At 42.5% G+C, this 24,452-nt stretch overlaps 2 protein-coding genes across 9 annotated transcripts in view; both read left to right on the top strand.

Annotated features, from left to right (window-relative positions):
• The window catches only part of znf609b (zinc finger protein 609b), a 74,871-nt gene extending 56,652 nt beyond the window's left edge, over nucleotides 1-18,219 (top strand). Inside the window, exons 4-9 of one of the 5 annotated variants that reach the window (XM_076732468.1) lie at nucleotides 7,196-7,283; nucleotides 9,284-11,624; nucleotides 11,746-12,115; nucleotides 13,151-13,531; nucleotides 13,790-13,868; nucleotides 15,122-15,586. In XM_076732468.1, coding sequence (XP_076588583.1) covers nucleotides 7,196-7,283; nucleotides 9,284-11,624; nucleotides 11,746-12,115; nucleotides 13,151-13,531; nucleotides 13,790-13,863 — 3,254 coding nt within the window. In that variant the 3' untranslated portion in view covers nucleotides 13,864-13,868; nucleotides 15,122-15,586. Of the gene's footprint in view, nucleotides 1-7,195; nucleotides 7,284-9,283; nucleotides 11,625-11,745; nucleotides 12,116-13,150; nucleotides 13,532-13,789; nucleotides 13,869-15,121 lie in introns of all 5 variants that reach the window. The other 4 variants (XM_076732484.1, XM_076732475.1, XM_076732492.1 and 1 more) reach the window with 4 other exon arrangements.
• Nucleotides 18,220-19,632: 1,413 nt separating this feature from the next.
• gramd2aa (GRAM domain containing 2Aa) overlaps nucleotides 19,633-24,452 on the top strand; it is a 32,130-nt gene continuing 27,310 nt past the window's right edge. Inside the window, exon 1 of one of the 4 annotated variants that reach the window (XM_076732528.1) lies at nucleotides 19,633-20,228. In XM_076732528.1, the coding sequence (XP_076588643.1) occupies nucleotides 20,089-20,228 (140 nt within the window). In that variant the 5' untranslated portion in view covers nucleotides 19,633-20,088. Of the gene's footprint in view, nucleotides 20,229-22,065; nucleotides 22,373-24,452 lie in introns of those variants that run through there. The other 3 variants (XM_076732519.1, XM_076732512.1, XM_076732537.1) reach the window with 3 other exon arrangements.

Raw genomic sequence — 24,452 nt, forward strand, 5'->3', positions numbered from 1 at the left:
TTTGCCAGTGGTTGTCATAAGATATCATGTTTGTTATATACACATCAGCGAGAGCTTGAGTAATGCGCCTTTGGCAGGCTTGTCTCTTAATCTCAGCACCATCTCCTTTAAGGGAAAACACCAGAGGGTTTGTTTTAACAGAGAGATTGTAGATTTACCCAGATGACATTTAAGGAAACGGCTCCTTGCCTCACAACAAGTTATTTACAGTAATAAATGCACATGAAGTTGGTGGAGTTATTTTTTTGGGAGCTACATTTGTTCGACATGTTTTGTGACCTACTACCGCTGTAGGAGCAAACATGTAACTGCTGCATGCTGCTGATAATGCTGCGACGATGTGGAAGGCATACTAATGCTTCCTACCTTTGCCTCTCAGTGGTATGAGAGAACTGACCTTCTCACAGGCTGTTATTCTTGTCAGTGAGAGTGACTTCGCACTTTTACCTCATGTGAACCGGAGTGCAGCCTGAACTTTTCCGATACGGCTCGCTCGAGTGCTCTAAAATTCAAAATATAATCATCAACCTTGTCTCATTTGCTGGTCACCGGTCAGCCTTTACTTTGTTACTTGGTTGTGGAATTTCTTTATGGTATGTTTGCTTTTAAGTGCTATACAGTGTAGTAGGGCTGCAGCAAACCAAATATATTTATTACTCATAAATCTTCAAGTTATTGTCTTGAAAATCTTATTAGAAAATGTCAGAAAATAGTGAAAAACAGCAACTGCAATTTCCCATTTCTGCCTTCATTATGGGTGTGGATGCACCACTGTGCAGCAAGCTAAACACACTTCCAGTGTCGCTGACCAGGAGTTGGTCTTTGAAGCCTTCTCTGGAAGCATTTGTGCAACTGTGAGAACAACAAATTCAGAAAAACATGATGCCATAAGCAAGAGTTGGATCTAAAGTATTCTAAGAATGAAGGACGGTAACAAGGAAATTAGATTTACGGAAATATGAGTTACTCCTCACACCAGGAAGCAACACGGTATCACCACAGAAGATCAACATTAAGTCACCACAGGGAGTACAACAGAGTAATTAATCAAGGAAACATACGCATAGATTTCACAACAATGAAAGGCAAAGGTAAAAAGAGTAAACAGCCCAACAGTAATTAACATCTGCTCTGAATGTTGACTTAGCAACATATTGGCCACTAGTGTAAAGGCAGGCTTGGGTAGCAGGAAACTGATCCTGGAAAAATTAAACCAACAAATGCATAACAGCTTTAATAGTAGATAGCCTTCTGTTAATGCTCCGAGGGCATGTGGGGAGTAGTTAAAGGATTCCTGTCGGTATTTGCTGCTCATGGATCTGACAAAATGGAGGATGCAACGACACCAATCTAACTGCTGTAGAACTGTGCCGGTGGTGGTGTTCAGTGTTGAATGAGACTGACTGCTGGTGGCAGAATACCCAAAGTGACGTCTTCAGATTGTTTGTTTTGTCCGACCAACAGTACAAAACTCCAAGATAATCAATTTACTCTCATATGAGACAAAACTACAAATTCTAATGTTTGAGAAGCTGGAATTTAATTTAATCTAAACAGCTGCAGATTAATGTTGGATTAGCTAATCAGTTGATGCTGCCAATCACTTCATCTTGACAGTGTAACTTCGACTGTTACTTCCACATTAGCATAACAATTAAATGCACTGCATTCGACTGTATAACCAGCATTCCAGTGCTGTAAGTGACTCATGCATTTCGTCCTAAATTCCTGTCAGCCTCGGATTTAAGAAAAGGTCAGTCTTAGGTCTTTGTATTCTGACACTGACATAGCCGGACAAGCTCGGCTTCATTTTATGCACCATGAGTGCAGAAACACTCTTAAAATGGACTGCTGGAAACATGCTCAGACACTTGAATGCTCAAACGCTTCATTTATCAATGTTACAGTTATTGCTCATGGCAGCACCCGGCTATCTTTTATCTTCTCTGCGTAATGAATACTGACACTATTTTTCTCATTGTTCTCACTTTCATGTCTACATGCAACCTTGATGAGTGCTACTTTGAGTGCAGAGAAAATGGAGATGAGAAAAGAGCTGTTTTCTACTAGGATACAAAGAGGGCTGTAAAATCTGTCAATAATTGCTTTAATATCTGACTGTGCAAAAGGTGATGATTGCAAGTGCTGTAATTGCTCACATAACTATTATTATCACTTAATCAAGACTTGTGTTGTTTTAATCAGAAAGCTCTTAAACGCATTCAAAGACGAATACAAACCTTTAATTTGATACTTGCGAGAGCAGTCTTATAATGTCACACCCAGTCATTACGCAGGAGTGGGCTCCCATTTTCAAAGATAACAAAGGCTTTTTGACAAGGTCAGTCAGTGAAAATGCCGTTAACCCCACTGAATTCCTGTTGAGTTGAAGCGGAGCAGAGGTCAGCCTGTGAACCCACGGCCCTCACCAGCAGCACAGGACCTGATATTTTGCCCCCACTGCAACCTAATGAAATGTGTTAAGGAGGGAGGAGGGGGGGTTGGAGGGCCGGAGGGGGCAGTCACCCATGCAGTCGACGACCTACTCCTGACTTAATTTGTCCCCTTACATTACCCTCTTGTTCAAGTAATCCTTTACAAGTACGCAGTGGAGTTTGGTGCAGAAAGAGGGCTGCCATTTGTTGTGCGACAGCATTGAAAGGGAGTGAGTGGTAAAATTGCAGGCCTATTCCTCCCAGTGATGTGGGCTTCACTCAGCTGTCATGAGTGACCCTAATAAGGCCGACAGAAGGGGAGGGGGCGGGAGCTGGGTTTGCTCCAAATCAGTCTGTTTCTTCCCCAGAAATAAATCTAGTCAGTATAGACAGAGATCATGGCTCACACAGGCGCTGATATGTAACTCGCCGTGTGTAAACAAATCATCATGCATGGAAAGTCATCTCAGTTTCTTGTGTCATTTGCTTTCTGCCACGGGGAAATTTGTTTGGGTTGTTTTGTCAAGGGCTTTCCGTGTTTAGACAGACTCTGCCTTGACATCTTTGTCCCAACAGCTTGAAAATTATTCCGTGGATGAAAGTGTACAGATAATTCAAACGGCTTTCAGCTTTCAGCATTGAAACTTAATCTTTTTGAATACCCTTGAGCATATTTCTACGATAATGCCAAGAAACTGTGATTTCACATCCCCCCCGTCAGGAGACTTTATTAAGTAGTACAGTCAAAACAATGTGTTGTAAATTATGTTAAAAGTAGATTCTACATGGAAACATTTGAGAAGCTAATTTTTACAAAATTTAGTAATATGACCAATAATTATTAAAAAAAAGTCTCCTCATCTGAGAGCATCCCATCATCTTTAACCACCAGTCTCAGAAAAGGAGTGATGGCTTCCCCCAGAGAAGTTGTTAAGCCAGGTGGGAATTATCTGTTTGATAACCCTCACCCACATCACTCAACACGCGAGGGTAAAGAGCACTGATCTCAGAACTGCTCCTGTAGTGCATTCATGTTTTAACCAACAGATGTTGCTGGCGAGCTTTCAAGCCATTATATCTATGTTACCAACCGACCAAGTAGTCTAAAAAAACATCTTTAAAATACGCTGCATTAACAGAAAAATCCTGGTGCTTAGGCTTGGCAAGCTGGATGTGCAATCAACATATCAGTTCATTGTTTAACATGTCAGTATGAGCACAGTAATAATAAATACATTGCTTAATGAGGAGAAACTGTCATCTGAACAAGGTGCATCTTTGATGAGAAAATCCATCTAATTTTGTATGCAGTAGGGTAGAACTGATCGTTCTACTTCGCTCAGAAATAATCATTATCTCCGGAAAATAATCTGTACGATTTAAGGAAAGAATCAGGGAGAAATGACAGGATTGCAATAATGATGCAAAAGGATTTTCAGGTATCTGTCATTATTTCTACTCGTTGGAATAATTCAGGCCGTGTTTACCTCCTTCTTTTAAGTCATGCGCGAGATGAGGAGTATGATATGATAACTTGGTCTGTCAGTTTCAGTTTCAGTTCAGCTGAAAGCCTTGAGCAGCATTAATTCTGCTTGTCCTTTTAAAACCAATTAAATAAACATGAAGTGCTGCAGCATTTTTGAGTTAGTAACCATGTTTTGTTCTGTTTTTTTTTAGCACCATTCCCATTTGACTTGAGACGCATCCAGATTTCTTTGAATGTCCTTGAGATGTCCCACATAATGTTCTGGGAACTACTTTATTAGCATTCACAGAAAGTGTTGCAGAGGCAGAGAGATCTGAGGTGACCCAGAAGCCAAAGACCACTCTGACAGGATTACAGAGTTCCTTGGCTTCAGCATGGGAGGGTGGCCAGAAGGATGCCAATCTAAGGAAAAAGCAAAGAAACTGATGTAGTGAAAGTTAAGCTATTGGTCTGTAATGTTAAATTTACAAGATTTTCTGTTGCACACTTTTTAGTAATGTCGGATGGTGCACGTCCATTAGCAGGAGCAGTTGTTCCACAACACATTTCCTATGGCTGCTCTATCCATTAATTAGTTCAAGGGTGCTCGATGATTGAGCTTTTTACTCACCTTTTGCCCCGCTGAGAAATAAAGTATTTATTTAGAGTTTAAATGCTCACCAAGATTGATTCATTTGGGACCAGTCCTCCATTTTTGCATGTATGAAGCTGTTTGCAACCTGACGCTGCAGGCTGCTTTTCACTGGCAAGCCTGAGAGTTGTAGTCAAGGGAAATGCAGGTAAATTCAGATTGTGCTAAAGATCTGTGTTCCAACAGGACAGCGATCCATATCGCACAGCTTAATACACCCTGGAATTTCTTCAGAGCAAGATTGCGAAAGTCCTTGATAACTGAGCCGAAGGTCAGACTTGAGTCATGTTTAAAGAAAACCTTTGCGGCGGCTTGAAGATGGTTTTTGAGATACTCCGGGTTCTGCTTGACTGAGTCTGAGTAAATCTGTGGGAAGAATTACAGGAAATCCAAAAATATTGATGTGCTAAATTAACAGCCATAGCTTCAAGATGGGCCAAAGCTGCATCAGTGTGGACTTTGGTTGAAATACCTATTTAGATGTATGGGCTACTGTATTGTCCAGAAGTCTTGGAATAAAATCCGGTGTTAATTTCTAGTTTGTTACTATCAAGTATGAAAATTAGGATCCTTAAAGAAGTTGTTAGACATTTTTGGCAATGTGTTAATTGCGTTCTTGCCAGGAGTGACATGAAAACCACTCTTGTGTCTGTCTCTTAAATACAAAGCTACTCCCAGCAGCTGGTTATCTTAGCTTATCTCAGCAGTAATACTAAAATTCCATCCATGCTCATCCATTGTCACGGCTACTGAAGTGAGGAGACAGTCTAACATAAAGCCCCTAATTTAAAATAAAATGATTAAAGACTTGTAACAACTCATGGTATAATTTCTAAAGCCCTCGCTGGAGAAAGCGGGGAAGACTATATCCTGCACATCATGAAAGGCTACTCATTCATTTGCCCTGCCTTGATTTACATCCTGCCACAACCAGCTGCCAGAGCCATTTTGTGTTGGAGTGTTTGGAGAGCTTAGGGGGGCGGGCTGTTAAAGGCGTTTTAGAAAAGGTCTGTGTTCTTTTAATGTGACAGAAATCTGAACTGGAGAAGCTCTCCACTGCCCTGCACACACATCAACGACATTTGCAGTTGGATCTAGCCTTGACCAAGCGCTCGTGTTTTCAGGCCATAGGGTGAAGGAAGAGACTTGTGGCCAAGTGTCAGCAGGTTCCTGTAAACATATATAAATGCCTTATACTCTCGCTGTTTTATGCCAGAGGCAGCAAGAGAAAAATGAGGTCTGAACTGTGACTTGTGTGTGGGAGGGAAAAAGATTGTAAGCCGGGGATGGTTATACCATTGAAAAGAGGAAATGAGGGTGAGGGTGAAGGAGAGAGGGAAAATGGGGTGAGCAAGAGAGGTTTCCTAAGCTAATAAAATGCTCGGAGGGACGGAAGCTGCCAGCCAGCATTCCTGTGCCATTAGATAAGTTAGCTCGCTGCAGCCTCCAGTTTCTCTGCAGTGCTGAAGTGGCAAGCTAAGGTCACCACCAGGGAGTGGGGGGGATGGTGGGGGCAATAAATTCAGAATGCTTTTGTGCACGGTGGTTGCTCCTAATCCTCTGAAGCCGTTTGGTTGATGATTTACTTTTGAATTTATGGGCAAAAGCTGCAAATTATCATTCATCTGTCTCTACCACGCTGTCCATTTAACATGGCCTTCAACAGCAGCCGCCCTGTGCTGTTTTTTGCATTAGCATAAATTGTATTTACTGCAGTTAAATGTCCACAGTGGAGCATGGTTTTTAGTTTAGTAATTTTGTGCAAATCTGCATAGTTGATTCTGACATTTTGATGACAAGCTCTTGCCAGATGAACAGTATTTGGTTTCTGAAGGAAATGCATACATAGAGAGTTGTGCGGTCTTCTGGAACTAATTTTAGATTTTAAATGCGAGGTCAGGTTATCACGCTCGGCGCAGGTCGGATTGTGTAGCTCGCACTGAGTGCTACCAACTTCACACTAGCCAAATGGCAACACAGAAGCTTCTAAGTGTGACAGATTGCAGCAATACCGGAGAAGTCAAGGAGCTTCTCTTGCACACTCAGTTACAGTCTGTCAAACTGAACCGTTCACGTTGAATTGGTTTAATCCAGGATCTTGTTGCTTGTTTTTAAAAAGCTGTTGTGTGTAGATCCATATTCTCCCCAAGGTAGTACATTTCTGGGCTGCAAAGTGAGATAGAGGACTGAGGGGAAAAAAAAAATTACCTCCAAATAATTCTCCTTTAGGGAAATCGTCTGTGCTGTGAGAAAGCTTATTTAAATGGAAAGGGTGTTCAGTGAGTATTCCCCAGTAACCTCAGTGTGATCATTCTCTGTGAGACCTTCTGCCAGTATCCAATATAGGTTCTACAGCGCTGACTGCAGTTGAGTCTGTCCCAAGCCGTTTAGAAGATATCAGTCAATCTTGGCCCTACGGCTTTACTGTGTGAAGAAGATTAAAAAAATGATCTTTGACTTGTATAATTGTCTTGCATGTGGCCCCCTTTAGCAGAGATCAACACACTGATGCAGCAGCCATGATGGACGGTTATATATGAATCTCACTGTAAAACATTCTTTGCTGTATTTTTTTCTGCGTAATCTCAATCACTATCGTCATTAACACTGAGTAAATGACCTCTCTGATTCCTTGTCTCACAGGCATGCTGGTGGTCAATGTTACTTGGAGAAACAAGACATATGTGGGCACCCTGTTGGACTGTACACGACATGACTGGGCTCCCCCCAGGTAAGGAGCATTGTTTTTATTTCAGCTTGAGAAAGCAGGAAAGCATATAGGTATTTAAATATGCGTCACCTGATCTACCCTTGTTCTATTAATGGTCCCTCCCTTGTTTGGTGTTGTTAAGACTAAAGCTACACGCACTGATTTTACACAATATGTGCACTTTACAAGGACTTCGCTGTCACACGTGGTAGTTTTAAATGTCAAGGTAGAAAAGAATTCATGATTGCAATGAATCATTGATGCGCTCTCTCTATCCAAGCTGCACTTGGTCTCTTAACCTTTTCATATTCTGTGTGATATGAATCTGCTGTAGTAGCATCAGCTCAAGGATATATGGCCCAATGCACCAACTCGCCTGTGTGCAGCTGGACCTTCCAAGTCCATGTTAGTCTTTATCTCCTGTCTGGGGAAACAGGATTCATTGGCAAACGTCTGATGTCCCAGGAGGTAGTTGTGGAAATAGAAAGCTACTCTAACAAGCCAGATTGCAGAATCCAATTATCAGAGTAATAGCTTTTCCTCAGCATTGTATAACATTCTCTATCACAAAGGCTGCAATTTCTTAGATCAGTGTTATGTGGGCGGTAGCTTAAGGTGTTTGTAATTTCTGGGTATTTGCCTTTGTTATGCAAAATACACAAGTTGTGCAAAATGCATCTACAAGCACTTGCTTTGATTTAGAACACCTGCACTGTATCTAAATGTAAATATAAATCTAAATTTGAAATGCATGGTTAAGTGCAATATGAAAAAATCAAGATTAAAGCAGTGCTAATGGAAAACAAGGACAGGCTGTATCACACTAATGTATCACAGAACAGTAATGTTCAGTAAGTGCGGTTTGCACAGTAAGTGAGGTTTGCTGGGCTGTATTTGCACCAAGATAGTCTTACAGTTTGCAGCACGACTACATTAGGGACACACCATGAATAATTCAGAAAGCTTTCAATGGACTGAATATAAACTTGGGCTTGTAATGAGTCTAAATTCCTCTACCACTGTCAGACTACGGATGTATTCACATCCCCTGCTGGGGTTGAAATTGTTTGGAGAGACTTGTAGAGGAAGCTGTGAGTCATACCAGCCCAGTGTCTCTCTTTGTCACAGATTGCTAACCTTCACTGCTGTGCAGAAAGATAATTACATTACTGTTATAGAGAGATAAGGCCAAACTGCTATTTTAAGTATTTGAATGACTGTATGTTTTGATTACAAAGCAGCCAGAGTGTTCACTGCTGTCTTTTCAAATGATGTTTACGTGTCCTTCATTTGGAAAGACATGTGGCTTTGTTTAAAGAGTTTACTCACTGATAGTGTACAAAATATCAAATGGGTATGTTATGAGAGGACTGGGGCAGAACAATGGTGTACATATTTTGATATCATTGCCATTGTTTGTTATGGGTTTGGAACTCAAAAGCACTCAAACCCTGCGTAGTCTCATCATTGGTGTTATTGTTATGACTTAGTCTCTGTTTTCTGAATTTCTTTGAGACAGTATGTAAATGTGGCATGTTATTTGGCATACCATATCTGGACTTTCCAGATATGAGTGTATTTAATATAAGATCACTTATAAGGTCACATCTTGATCGCACACAGGTGATCTCCATTACACTGAAAACAATTGCATGTGTAGGTAGATTTAGGTTGGTGATTGTAATGAGGTTAAATACTTTTTTGTTTTATATCTGTACTTACTAAGGTCAATTAGTCAAAATTTTATGCCATTTTTCACAATGATTATTGTCAAAAAAACATGACATGTTGTACAATATAAAAATGATTTATAGTAAAAAGTCCAATAGGGAAAACAGATATTGGCATTACATTATTTAATCCACATAGAAATGTATGTTTTAAAATAATGAGTAGGTAATTATCCATCATATAATTTCAGAACTGAAACTAACACACAGAGTTTTTGATATTTTGTTATTGAAATTGATTGATTATGTGATATCACTAATTCTTATCCTCAAATTTTGACACTCCTGCAGGTTTTGTGAATCCCCTACAAGTGATCTGGAGATGAGAAATGGCCGCGGTCGAGGTAAGCGAATGAGACCGAATAGCAACACCCCTATCAACGAGAACAGCAACTCATCAGACAACAAGGGCACCACCAACAACAAGACGCGTGCTGCGTCTAACAGCAAGGGCCGGAGGGGCAGCCAGACGCCATCAGAGCGCCGCACCCCACCTAACAGCAACACAGAGGACATCAAGGCCAGTCCCTCCTCAACTGGAAAACGCAAGACCAAACCAGCCTCAGACATGGAACCTAATTCCAGCTCAGAGGACACCAAAGGCAACAAACGTATGCGGACAAACTCCAACAGTGGAGGTGCGGGACCAACAGGTCTACCTATCCCTTCTATTAAGACTGAGCCACTTCCACCTCCCCTCGATCGCAGCTGCCCCTCTCCAGTTCTTATTGACTGCCCACACCCTAACTGCAACAAAAAGTACAAGCACATCAATGGTCTCAAGTACCACCAAGCCCGTGCCCACAATGATGATGACATAAAGCTGGACTTAGATGGCGACAGTGAATATGGAGAGGACTCAACTCTCCACCCTGAACCAGGGAACTGTAATGGAGCCTCTATCTCTCAGAAAGGATGCTTGTCTCCCGCACGGTCTGTTACTCCAAAAGGCAGAAATTTTGATGCTCAAAGTCCTTCCCCGTCTCCTGGCAAGTTTGGTTCAAAGCAGAGTAAAAAGAAAATGGCCGAAGCTGATCCAGAACTTGGGGGTACACCAACAGACGGGTGTGAAGATGGGCTATGCCTCACTGATGAGGCCAGTAACGATGGAATAGATGATAAGAGAGGATCAGACAAGTCCAAAAAGGGTAACGCAGGGACAAAGGCTGACAAAATGTGTCAGAAAAACATGAAGTCGCCCCGGCCCATTGGCCCTGGCTCTACAGCAACCCAGCAGATGTATTCTTTTCCTCCTGGAAACCCAAATTCTTCCCCGGGGCTTACCCCAATGATACAAGGAATCCCCAAAAGTCCCCAAATGAAAGGCACACAGCCTAAGCCCCCTGCCATTGGAGATCCTGCCTCAAGTGGCTCCAAAGACAAGAAGAAGAAAGACAAGAAGAAGAAAGATGGTGGGAAGGAGGCTGACAGCCCTAAGCCTCCAGGAAAAGGGGGAAAACTGGAGGAAGGAAAGCTTCCATACTCTGAACCATCTGATCAAGGAAATAAGGGGGAAGGACTCCTCAATGGTTCCTCAGATCCTCATCAGAGTCGCTTGGCCAGTATCAAGGCTGAGGCTGACAAGATTTACAGCTTTTCTGACAATGCCCCTAGCCCATCCATTGGTGTAGCTAGTCGGATAGATGGCACTGGAATGCCACAGCCTCTCACGCCACTTCATGTGGTGAACCAGAATGGTGCTGACAACTCTTCAGTCAAAACCAATAGCCCAGCATATTCAGACATTTCAGATGCTGGTGAGGATGGTGAAGGGAAACTAGAAGGTGTTAAAGTCAGGACAGAGGACCAAGCCATTAGGGAAAGTGTCAAGAAAGCACTCTTTCCAAATCAGACACCCAGCAAAGATTCGCCATACTATCACGGCTATGAGACTTATTATTCACCCAATTACGTCAACCCCAGTCCTGCTGGGCCCAATGCCGGCACGTCAGTGCCTGAAGGTCAGGTTAAGCTCAAAAAGGATGATGACCAGGACCAAGGTGAGGAAAAAGTCAAGGTTGATGTTCATGAAGACCGCAAACCAGACAGCAGTGCTCCTGGTCAGCAGCAGCAGCAGCAGCAACAACAACAACAGCAGCAGCAACAGCAACCCTCAGTTATCCAACAGCGATCCAACATGTACATGCAACCTCTGTACTACAACCAGTATGCTTATGTCCCACCATATGCATACCATCCTGATCAAGCCTACCATAACCACTTGATGAACACCAACCCAGCCTACCGGCAGCAATATGAGGAGCGGCAGCGACAGATGGCTGAGCAGCACCGCGCTGCTGAGAAGAAGTCAGATGTAGCTATAAAAGAACGAGAGGCCTCCATGAAGGAGGAGTGGAAACAAAAAAGCCCAATGCCGCCAAGCCTCTCCAAAGCCCCAAGTCAGTCAGATCTTGGGAAGACGCCGCAACCCCCAAGCAAATCCAGGGACTCGCCCTCTGAGCCCCCCTCCAAATCCCTTGGAAGCATAAAGGGGGAGGATCCAAAGTCCCAGCAAGCTGAGGGGCTGAAGATGAAGCTGACTGAAGGAGGCCACCATGGAAAGGAAGACTCTAAACAAGCATTGGAGTCCAGAAGTCAGGCAGGGATGGAGCAGGCCATGTGGTACAGACAGGTAAATACTAGTCCTACAGGTTTTGATATATGCTTTTAAATCTGCTGTGGAAATGTATATTGAATTAATCAATATGTAGATGCTGATTTGTGCTGACTTGATCCGTCTTTCTTGCCTTCAGCAGTACCCCGAGAGCCAGAAGCCACAGGCAGAAGACGAACACCAGCAACAACCACCTCGATGGAAAGATGAAAGGGACAGAGAACGGGAACGCGATCGTAAGTTAAAGGAAGACAGGCCCAGGCCCAAGGACAGTCAAAGTGGGCCCAAGGAGGACGGCAAAGAGGGCGGTGATCCCAGAATCACTTCTGAGGACCATCGGGTCATGAGCAAAGACTCTCGTTCTAATACCCACATGCAGTTCTCATCACCACTAGCACAGCACCAAGGCTACATGCCCTATATGCATGGTTACCCCTATGGACAAGGCTATGACCCCAACCACCCTGGATACAGGGGCATGCCTTCGGTCATGATGCAGAATTACCCAGGTATGCATGTATTGCTTTTTGTACAGTGGCTCTTAGGATTTGTTAATGCTGCTTTAGATTGTCTATCAGAACTTTGTTACTCCATTCTCAGCAGGACCTCAGAGTGTTTCTGTGATAATTTTATTCAGAACTGACTGAAATTTCTGTATGAAAACTCGGGTGTAATTTGAAGCAATTTTTGTGCCTTTTCGCTGGAAATTGGAGTAATATTTGAAAATTGTGAAGCAGCATGTAATAATAATACTGTGGAGGTTATTGGGGGAAGAACACAGCATGGGAGGCATCTGCAAATAAGTTAGATAGGTCAACTCAATCAAGGGATAATTTTGTTTGACCTATTCTGAAAAGGCTTATTATATATGGAAGATGGCATACTAGAAAAATTGCAGGCACCTTTCTATTCTTAAGCTGTATTTCTTTGTATTTATTTATACGTATATTTTTAAGAAATATTTAAGGGATTTGAATATTGGAAATCCACTAGGGAGACTACTGAGAGTGGTTGAATTTGTGTTAATCCACATATTCTTGAAGCGTCTGATATATGTGGCCCAGAGAAAATAGTATGCATGTATAGTAAATGTGTAACAAAATAAATGGTAGAGTTGTTATCACACTAACATAACTGGTGATTCACCACCAGATATGGCAAGTACTACTACTACATACTACCGATAAGCTCCTTTCCTTTGTAAATGAAATGAAAACACCATAGTTGGGCCCACTGTGGTAACCACATTACAATGTTTACAGAGTATGTTTTCATTTTCATGATCAAAATGATCCCATGTAGAACACATATGCCAGTTCTAGACTGTTGAACTCTCAGTACCTGGATGTAGGAGCACTATCAAGGAGATGATGTGACATTTTGTGCAGAAGTCAAAATTGACTGGTTGGTGCTCTGAAATCAATTGTGTTGACGATTAAGCTTGATTGATGTGAGCATTAATGAGAATAATCAATCATCAGTTGTCGCATTTGCGTTCCATACAAACCTAAATTTGAACCATCAATTTTCTTAATCACTTTTAGGTTCGTATCTACCTGGAGGCTATCCGTTTTCTCCATATGGCAGTAAAATAGCCGGCGGTGAGGAAGTCAGCGACAAATCTCGTGCTAGCCCTACTGTCACCAAAACAGCAACGGACTCCAAAGCCCTGGATATCCTGCATCAGCACGCCAGCCAATACAAGAGCAAATCCCCCACAGTAGGTGACAAGCCACCCCACGACAGGGAGCGGGAGCAGGACAGAGGAGCCGGTGGAGACAGAGACCGGGAAAGGGAGCGCGAGAGGGAAAGAGAAAGAGACGTGGACCGACCACGGTCCTCCCCCTCCCAGCGCATCATGCCCTCTCACCACCACCTGGGATACCCCCTGCTCTCAGGCCAATATGACCTGTCCTACGCCACAGGTCAGTCAGTCCTCAGTCGTCTCACCTCTGCTGCTCGACAGCAGATTGACTTAACTTTATACTGTTCTGACATGCTCAGTAAGGTACTATACATGCAAAGCAGATGAATGCCAGTTACTTAAATTAAAAAAGGCTCAGAGCCCTGAGTGCTTACTGTAAGTAGATGCAGACTGTTAAATTATGGCAGATCAGCGATCTAAGTTCAGAACCTAAATAGGAAATATCACTGATAGCCGTACATTTTCCAACTCACCATAGGTCTCTCCTCATCAGCTATTGTTGCCAGCCAACAAGCAGCAACCCCCTCCCTCTACCCACCACCACGGAGGTGAGAACGGTAAGACCCCCTTAGTTGGAGAGACATGCAAAAGGCTGACAGTGAAACAAAACACAAAGCCTAATGAGACACACGGATGAACTGCGAGCAGTGTTTGCAAACCTGACAAATACAGGTGGCAGATGTTGTGTTTCACATCAATAATGCACGTATTTGTAGCTAAAGACGTTTAGCTGATGAGTTGTGAGTCCTGGCACAGATGTAGATTGTCCATGTGAGAGCAAAACCCAGTGTTTCTTTGTCTTTCGTTTATTTGAGGGAAAAGAGCTCCCTGCTCTACACTTTCCGTACAGCGTTTATGTTGCAGACTCAGTGGCAGCAGCCTGTAAAGAAAACAAATCCCAGCCAAACAAAGCCTTTACTACTCTGCTGCAATCTAGTACAATATGCAGTGCAGCATTTAGCCCCTCAGCTCATCCATCCTAAGTAGGTCCTCTGAGGACAAGTGGATCACAGTGTTGATAATAGAGACATGGAATGAGCCCGCCAAGACACCCAGCCAGAGCAGCCTGCACTGACATCTAGTGAAAGCGCCTTCAAATTACAGCTGAGCAATTCAATAAGTGTACTTAGAGCAGCCACTTTAGGTACACCTGGCTAAAACGAATGCAACAGTCCAACATTAGCAAGGTGCACTAATAAAGTGGTGGAAGGATTTTTCAATCCCTTCAGAAACAGCACAAAAAATACAGTCAGATGTCGTCAAACAGCACCTTTCGTACTCACAGGCAGCTCAAAGTGTTTCACAGATTAAAGCAGCAATAAAGATGAGTCTGCAAGAATACATGAAAGTCAGTAAAAAAAGATAAACACAGTGATTAAAAAGTCTAAAAACCAATGATTGAGACTCAAACTCAGGTGAGTTACAAGTGAAGGTCCTCCAAATATTTGAAGTGAAAGTACAAAAGTATTGTCAGCAAAATGTACTTACAGCATCAAACGTAAAAGTACTCATTATGCAGAGCACTTCATTATTGTACATTTTATACTACTGTGTCACTACATTGTATACATTAATGTGTAAACAGCATTTTAACGTTGGAGTTGGTAGAGTGGAGAAAACAATTTCACATAAAAATCATACTTTTAAGATGTTTTGAATGTAAAACCTGAATCTACTAAGTAATAAAAGTTGGCTCTCATAAAAGTTATTCCATCTGAAATGTAGTGAAGTACAAATACCTTCATTCACCACAGCCCACCTCATGCAGAGATCTTTTAATAACCCAGTGTTTCCTTTGTATCTTCCGCAGGGAAACCTGACCGTCACACCTCAACCCTGCAAAGATTCATGTGACTGGCTCACATGAGAGCAAAATCTCCCGGGTGTTACCTTTTAGACATCAGTTGAATGGTGTTTATATCTATATTTTTAGTTCTTCTGCCCCAAGGCGAGGCAGATTGTCGTTTTTTTTCCCCCCTCCCCTCGTAAATGACCCCAAATTTTCCAGACCTTGGACTGTAACAGGACTGATAATAACCCAGGTTCAAAGCCATCACTCTGCCTCATCACGCAGAGGAAACACCAACCCGCTGATTATCTAGTCTTTGCACTGTCAACAAATACAATGCAAAATAAGACTATTGGACTGCCAGAACAGCTCTTTTCTTGTTTTGTTTTTCTTTGACTGCATTGTTTTTTGTCACACGCAGAAAGAAATTGGCAGGGGATGTAGAGTGGCTGATGGGAAAGGGGAGTCAAACTAAATTAAAGACTGAAAAAAAAAAAAAAAGTGAATCATATTGAAATGATTTCAACTCTTATGTCTTTGGCTTATTGTATGCCGTGAAACAACAGTATATCCTTGACTTGACAAATGTTTGGCTATATTTCGTGGGGAGAGGGAATATGGCAACAGCTGCTTTCATCAGAGACTTAAGAGCCTGAGACTGAAGGTTTTTGTTTTTTTTCATCTTCCATCGTCATTGTTGATTCCCATCCTCTTTGAACCCTCAGTTCTTGTTTCAGGGATGATGTCGTCATGTTTCGCGAAGGGACCGCACACACCTCAATGGAGAATAAACACTATTCATGTTTTTTTTTCTTCTTCTTCTTCTTCTTCTTCTTCTTCTTCTTCTCTCAGTGATACTTTAGTCCATATCATTGTGTTCATCCTTGAATGTGTCTGACGCTGGTGTTAGTCCAGTTTTTCCTCACAACGAAAGGGTCTCTGTCTTTACACTCACTCAAACGGTGAAGCCACATCAGCAAGCGATGAGTTCAGGGGGCATCGTCATCCCCGCATTCGGCCGCCGGTGAGGGTTTTGGTGTTTTACTGTAAGATTGTGCTTCGTTCAGCTCGTCAAGTTTGTTTCTGTAAACAATGTGAAATATCACTCGACTCATGTATTTTTCTGCTGTAATATAGACTTTTAGCCTACTTTTATGTGCATAAATGTTTATATTTATCCCAGCACGCAACTGTTTAAAAAGTGTCACTGTTAAATAGCTTTTGGCCTCCACAGAGTTTTAACATTATGTGCTCGGATCATTAACGCTGCAGAGTCCCTGAACGTCTCACTGTGCTTCTTCTTCGCCCCGGCTTTGGTTTGATTCACTTCACCTGTCAGCACGCCACGGGCTTGGCTCTCATCTCCATCCATCCCAGCATGCAGTGTGCACAGTTAAGACCGGTTCCAGACCTCTGGATCGCTGTCCACATCTCAGATCTTTATCAGCCATTGAGTGGCAACTCAAACTTGATCATTCAGTCAGATTAACTGAAAACCAAACTGCGAATCGGTCTGATTTTTGGTGAGAACATCTCATGGTGCTTCATCTCTTGCTGGTGTGGCTTCACCATGACACACCGTCACCTCGCACAGTGGTTAGCATGCTCTCCTCACCAGCGGCAAGCTTTGGATCAGTCCTGAACTGGGCCAGTGAGTCTGCTACCTCAGACAGCACGTTGCTTTGTTCAGTTTGCTGCCTGTGCTGTAAACGCAACTACTGGCACATTAAACACAAGTGCATGAAATGACCCGAAACATCTTCCTGCTCTCACTATGACAGAACAAACACGAACCAATCAGATGCAGACAATGAGCTTGAACGGAAAGGAAGGTCGAGCCAGCGCAGAGCTTGGAGCAAAAGCTAAAACGAGTGATTCGTGCGCACGACTGGAGTCGGCCAATCGGCTGAAGAGAAGCACGTCGCTCGAGGCTTTCCTTTGGATCTCCAACTGGCGGTGCCACTCTGTAAATTCACCCAAGTCTTGTTAACTTGAAGCGACTGTCGGCACGGCCGGTTCTACCAGAGGGACCCTCTTGGCTTTAAATTACAGTTCTCTTATACCTCAGGGGTTGTAAGTGAAATTCTATCCATATGCTGTTTGCATTGATTTCAGAGGGCTTCTGTTTATGGTGTGAGAAAAGCACATTTTCTGCTCTGAGCTGGAAGTGCTGCAGCGGTTCATTCAGAAATGACAAATTGGCTCAGGATGTGGAATTATTAAAGGTTTTGTGCCACACCGTGCTTCTGCGTGTGGTGTTGTGAACACTCTTTACGTTCCTCCGAACCATAATAACGAGTAGAATATTGACCATGTTGTCATTCAGTTAAATTGGATTGATTTTGGTTTTACAATCACTCTTAATGTTCCCACTGTCGTAGGTTTTTTCCTCATCTAATACTGTGTGTGTTTAAGTCCATTAGCCACCGGTTGCTCTCGTCTGACACCTCTGTTTGTTGAGACACTACTTATGATTCTGAAACTGCAGCTCTTCATTTTGAGGTTCTCGGACATTCCCAGTAAATAAGTTGCCAGTTTCTCGTCCCACGGAAGTTCACCAGATGGTATATCTTTTGACTTTTTTGCGCATTTTGAAGAAGAATGGCTGACATGAATAAGCTGAATGTGGTGGTGTTTGACTTGTACTTAATCTGTAAGGGTAATCTAGGCAGCTGTGATGTTGTCATTAAAGTCAGTGGGTTTTAGTACCAGCAGACTGCATACAGTACATATAGTTTTATCAGACAATGGTTGTGACAAGTGCATTTGTTCTCTCTCTGAGAGTAGTAATGTTATCTCAGTAGTAAGCAAAGCCCAGTGAAAATCATATATACTAAAGTGTATGAAAAGCCAGAAAAGTAATGTTTGCTATCAACATATTGGAAAGTGCTTGGCTCTTGTATTTTGCAGGACTGTATTTGTTTCATGGTGAAGAGTATATTTATTGGCCAGCAGTTGTCTCAATTGGTGCCTAGTTGAACATTCTTCTGTGAAAACGCAGAGACACTTGCTCGTTTGTCTTTTCCTGACCCACCTACTGTCACACAAACCCCTCCCCCCCATCCCCCACCCCCACCCCGACCCCCCCCAAAAAAAAAAAAAAAAAAAAAAAAAAACAAGTACCAGTTCTGGTGCTTGCAAGGATGTTTACAATGTCTTCATTTTCTTTCTGTGTGAGAAAATTCAGAACTCTTTGCCCTCTCCTTTCTCCCGCCCTTCAGGAGTTTGTGTAAAGTGTACATTACCATGGTTCTTTTTTATACAATACTCTGTAACTTGCCTTTGTAAATTTGGGCTGGAAAAAAATAAATCTTTTTATGAGACAATCTGTCCTGGGAACTGCTCAATGGCTTCTGCTCTGGAGTGAAGATAACACTTACATGATGCTAATTTCAGTGTTCCAGTGTGTTTTTGCTGGTGTTATCTTCCAAAAACTAATTTCTGAAGTTAACTTCTGAATGGGTCGTGGACAATGAACTGATTTATAGTTCGTAAAGTCACCAGAATACATGAAGTGTCCAGCGCTGCTCTCTAACTAGCTTTCCTGGAGAAGTTGAACGGATGATGATCAGAGTGCAGAAGCTGCACTGTAGCATTTGGCCACAGGAGAGCAGCGTCTCTGAAGAGTCTCAGCTGGATCAAATGTCACATTTTAACTTGTTTTAGGGAGTTTTACTGCCAATGCACTCACTGTACCTGAGGAGGTTTGCTTTAGCACAGTGTACACACCAATTTCAAACAATATGTAAGCTGCTGTTGCTGTAAATGAAACTCTTTTCCAGCTGAACTATTGTTACTCCGCTGTGCTGAAGGATGTGTGCACACCTCTGTCTTCATGTTCTCCTGCGCTGTGCTCACTGTAAAGGGGCCCTGCAGAGTTTAGTTATACTTAAAATTCACTGCATCTTCGAGGTCTAGCGAGCTCGTTGAGGGCATTTCCTCCATGCCGTCTTCTTCACTGCCTTCGCTGGTGCACTGCAGCATATCTTGCTGTGTGACTGTCACATGTTGATCAGCAGAATCGTGTGGCACCATTACCATAATCAAATCATGGCTCCATGGTGCTGCTCAAGGTCAAAAGCTCCACGGGGAACCTTTACATGTGAGTTCAACGTGCACCAGCAGGATTTTGTGCCAGTCTCCATTCATAGATTCTAGATTTTTTAATAGGAAGAATTGGGGAGTAGTTAATGATATTAGTGAGTGTATGTCTCAATAAAAACCCCATCAGATGAATTAGTATTCAAAGCAGAGTATTTAAAGTCTGGAAACATGTCTGAGGGGGTTCACTGAGTCAATAAACATGCAAAAATGCCGAACATTTGCTGGCACAAGCTCCTCAAAGCTTTTCAGCTGTATATACTTTTAAATTGAATATCTTTGAGTTTTGAACTGACAAATTAAGCAATTTCAGGATAACCTCAGGCTCCAGAAAACTGATGAGCATTTCAATTAACATAATGGACTGAAAATTAAAACGCTCATGAAGCTGCGAGGCTTGCCACACGTCAACAGTTCACTCTCTTCAGAACATCACTTCACGCACACACTGTTCAAACTTTATCTGCGCCCGCCGCTGTGCCATTCACGTCTATCAGTCGCTGAGGATATTTTTAACTGCCCCTAATGCTCCTGAACTGAGAGGCCGCTCTGTGCATTAGCATAATGCAACACCAGTGACGGCGGGCGATTACGCCGGGGATGATTTTGTTGAGTGTAAATGTGAAATCTGATTATCCCCTGTGCTCTCGGCTCGGCAGAGGGAGGAGGGCCGGAGAGAGGGAGAGAGAGGGAACGAGGTTGGCTGGAGGAGAGATTCAGATGGGAAGGAGGGGTTAAGATAGCAATGTGCTGAGCCAATGGCTTTTCCACAGAGCAGCTGGCTGGCATCAGCGCAGGACGGGCCGCTCGGAGGAAGGATACCTTGAGGACGGCTCTTCTCCGCTCACTGCAGGACACTCGCTGAGGGTGACTTCCAGGAGGTGTTCATGGGATGCACTATCTACGCAGCCAGCCCTAAGGCCCTGCCTGCCGACGAGGCCCCAGGCCAGGACAGATACTACCAGCTCCCCCACTACCGCCACCCTCATGGTAACTGCAGTCAGAGGATAGCAGCCAGCAGAGCCAGGTCAGTCAGCACCACACAGGAAGTGCCCTGACGGTACAGCATATATGGCATGCTTGTCATGAGTTAGCCTGGCAAGCTGAATCCAGGTAAAATAAACTGACGGCCTTTACTGCACCTGAGCCAATGACAGAGGAGGAGATGTGGATGGAGGAACTACCTCAGATTTTTTTAACATTCAGCGTATGTTTCTAAGTCAGGACAAACATCTGGATTACAAAATAAGACCAATATACAAGTAGATGTTTTACTCTGAAGTCACATCCTCCTGCTTTTTATTGATTTTTACAGTCGTAGTTTGTACAATCAGTGTGGGTTTGCAGCTGAAGTGTTTTGCCTCTGGATCTCAGTGCCTGCATGCACAGGAAGCAGACCAACACTAAATCACCACTGCAGCATCTGCCATCTGTTTCATTGCATCGTCTTTGTCAGCAGTTTGCAACATTTTCTCATGATATTTCCAGACTTCTTCTCTTTTACGCAGTCAGTGTTTTTACTACACCTGCAGTCTGGACACAGGTGATTCGGCCGTGATTGGAACTTTATTTAAATCACTCAGTTTGTGATTGCAATGCTACTAACTGGCACAATGAGTCACAAAAGACTCTTTTCTCATTTTACAGTATTTTTCCAGCACCGTGTACTCGTGTACTGAACTGTGTCTCTGTCTTTTCACCTGAGCGCCTCAACTATGTATGAAAGAATGAATGTTTGCAGCGGTGCACTGACAGAGGAGGTAGTTCTCATACTGTGGGCACGACTGCAGATAATGTCTTTATACATTAGCATTCAGTTTATGATGTGTGCAAATCGTTTCCCACTTTGGACTGTGGCTGCACAAACCTCGTGGTGGAATGTCACTAAGTACTCAAATGCTGTACTCAAGTATTTCTCCGCTACTTTTCACTGCACTACATTCCTCATAGATTCACAAATGAAACATATGATTCATCTGAGAAATAAGATGCATTCTTACTCCAGTCAGCTTTTGAATGCAGGACTGCAATGGAGTATTTTTATAGTGTGTTATTAGTACTTTTACTTGCTTAAAAGATCTCAATACAACAGTGGAAGCATAAAAAGTCCAAAATTCAGAATATTACAGTAAGTATTATCACCAAAACATACTTCAAGTACCAAAAGTAATGTTTCATTTCAGAAAGATTTTCACATCATCCCTGGATTCTTATTATAGATGCATTAATGCAGAAGCGTCACTAATGTTGCAGCTGGTAAAGGTCATTTCAGCCTCTTTACATACTTCTGCTGAATTCATAATAATACATCAGAATTTATTAGTTTGCTTATTTTTCATTTAAATAATCTAAATCTGCAAAATAACTACAGTTATCAAAATGGATAAATTAGTTGTTTAGTCTCTAAAATGTCAAAAATATGATGAGAAATCCTCAGCAGAGCCCAAAGTGATGCAAGTAGCATAAAATGGAAATACTCAATGAAAGTACAATCACCTCAAAATTGTACTGAAGTACTGAACCTGAGAAAGTATTTTGCACCACTGTCAATATCTTTTATGGATAAACTGACCAATCAGCAGCACCACAGCAAATACTGAGACACTGCCTTCATGGTTTTAGCTGTCAATAAGAAAAATAGTGTATTTTTATACACTTACAGAAACATAATAATAAAATCCCCGTCTTTAAATGTAGTCCAATAAATAAAAATATGGATATATCCCATTGCGCCGTACTAATGGGTTCATTACTGTCGGTAGCTCTGATCTCACTGTTAATGATCAAACTGCCAAAGCTCCTGCAGTCATTTTCCCGCTAGTCTTGTAGGAGTAGTAAAGGACCAGTGGTTGTGTTATTCTGGGCGTCTGTGGGAAGAAAATAGCCGCCGTTTAATCCCCTGGCAGTGAGTAAACAGCCCACACTGGGCCAGTCTGTAGGTAAGCTCAACCCACCTCACACAGGACGCGCTGGAGAGGAGGTCACCGCTGCGCCTGCACCACTCTCTGCTTTAGCTTCATCATTTGTGTCGGCCTGGACTTTTCTGTCCGCTTTTCGTGGATATAAAACATAAAATGACTTCACCGAGAGATGCGGCACAGACCTGAGGGGTGTCCTGGACCCACAAGGCGAAAATACGGGAGAAAAGTCGCGGCAGTTTGTGAGCTACAGGTAGGAGACGTGAAGCGACGTTAAGCTAGCGAGAGGAATAGTACGACTTCCGGTGACGATTTCAAAGTAATAGCACTAGCGACTAATTCGGGGTGTTGCCGAATAGCACATTAGGCATAGCAATATTGATTCTAATAATGACAGTTGGTGTTTTGTAGTATATTTAAACCAAATGTTATGATCTGGATGCATACTGAAAGTCATAAATGAAGAGTATTGTAGACTAGTTATCACCAATGAATTTTATTAGAATAGAATTGCACAATAACATGTTACCCTCTCATTGTATTAAATGAAACACGATTCACCAAAAATAATTATTGTGTTGCCCCTTATACCCTGTTACACTGTTAAGATTTTTTTTGCAAAATGTAATAATTTCTAGCTTTTATTTTGAAGAATTGCTTCGTTCCGCATGTGAACCTGGTTTCTTGTGGAAAAAACTTGATCCTGTTTCTGTTTTAGTAGTAAAAAGCCAGCATTTATTCAAAAAGACGAGTGCAATCGATGCACATACATTTCAGAATAAAATGTATATGTGGCTATTCGTATTTAAAGTGGTCATTTAAAGTGGAGAATGTAAAATGTAGCGTAAGATGGCTTTTGTAGTGCAGTATTGCGTTTTGACACTGTAAGACAGTCCTATAGTTTACATCTGTCTGTAACTTTACTTAAAGCTGTGGAGCTGCTTCTTAACAGAAGCCTTAATATGTTTTAAAAATGGACAAATGGCTTTGTGTCTGATGTCTTCATTAGGCAACACAAACACTTTACAAAACTAAAAGTATTTCCATGAAATACCCCGTGAAATCCCTTTGAATTTCACACCAAACAGTAATTATCGTGCTCCAAATAGTCTTCAGTAATAACATTTGGAGGCTTGTGCCGGCTTAAAGACACACGTCTGTCATCAAAGGCTGTTTTGAGGTGCTTACACAATGGGAGGATGTTTCAGAAGGTCTCAAGCAGTGCAGAGTGCATAGTCCAAAGTCGGTGCTTCTGTAACAGGCTCATAGACTGTTTGTGTCTGTTAAATGAGGACCAAATAAAGATAATGTACATCAATAAAGGACCAGAAGCCAGGAGCGCGTGTCAATGCTTGACAAAAATAAAGTCACGAAAGCTCTGAAGATTATTTACAGAATATATTTACAACCATCTTTTCCCTTTTTGCATTTATCTTTTGAATTTCTTTATTTCTCACAAGCACGCTGTCGTTTTTTTTCCCCACCCACACGAGAGAAACCTCCCGTCTGGGCTGCTCCTAAGATCGCAGACAACTCTAATTTTCTCTGATAATAAGACAAACCCACCTTCAGCTTTTCAGACAAATTAAACCTTTGCTTCTACACTCCCACTGTGAACAAAGCTGTGTGCCTGCTGTCGAGCTGGGAAGCTTCCTTAAGGTGGAGACTCAACAATCCAACACACACGAAAACTTCTACATCAACCACTGTTTATTTTAGCTCGTCTGCTGCACTTCATGGCAAATCCGTTGACTCGTAGTGACCTTGCCTGAGTGAATGAAGACCCAGCTGCCGTAATATGAGTGAAGACTCTCTATTAAAATGATAAAAGAGCACCTTCGTTCAAAGAGGCAGAGTGATAAGTGATAGCTTCAGTAGATTGTGCTGTATGCGTGCGAGAGGTGGGAGGTGGCATCGCGCCTATAACAGATATAGAACAGCTTCGCCTCCAAAACTAATTTGGACTTTAGATTGTGAAATTATTATCATGTGATCATAATGACATGCGGCGAACAACAACATGTTAGTGGCACAGAGGTACTGGGAGATGAGCGACCGGAGGCAGAGAGAGTGCAGTGACTCAACAATCCCAGTGGCCAGCAACCTAAATAAGATTACAGTTTATTGGATTAGAAGATGTCTTGTGACAGCACAAAATGCTTGTCTCCTGAGATGAAGAAGGACATGGAGGAGGAGGAGGAGGAGGAGGAGAGGCCTGTAAAATCCAAGATCCAGCAGGAGAGCAGGAGGGAGGTTTGAGGGGCCGTGGGCTTCATTTGTCGTTGAACTGTTGTCTGCTGACCTCTCTGTTCTAACATAAAGCCATTGTTCGC

This window comes from Chaetodon auriga, chromosome 1 (assembly GCF_051107435.1).
Source record: "Chaetodon auriga isolate fChaAug3 chromosome 1, fChaAug3.hap1, whole genome shotgun sequence".
NCBI classification, from domain to species: Eukaryota; Metazoa; Chordata; class Actinopteri; order Chaetodontiformes; family Chaetodontidae; genus Chaetodon; species Chaetodon auriga.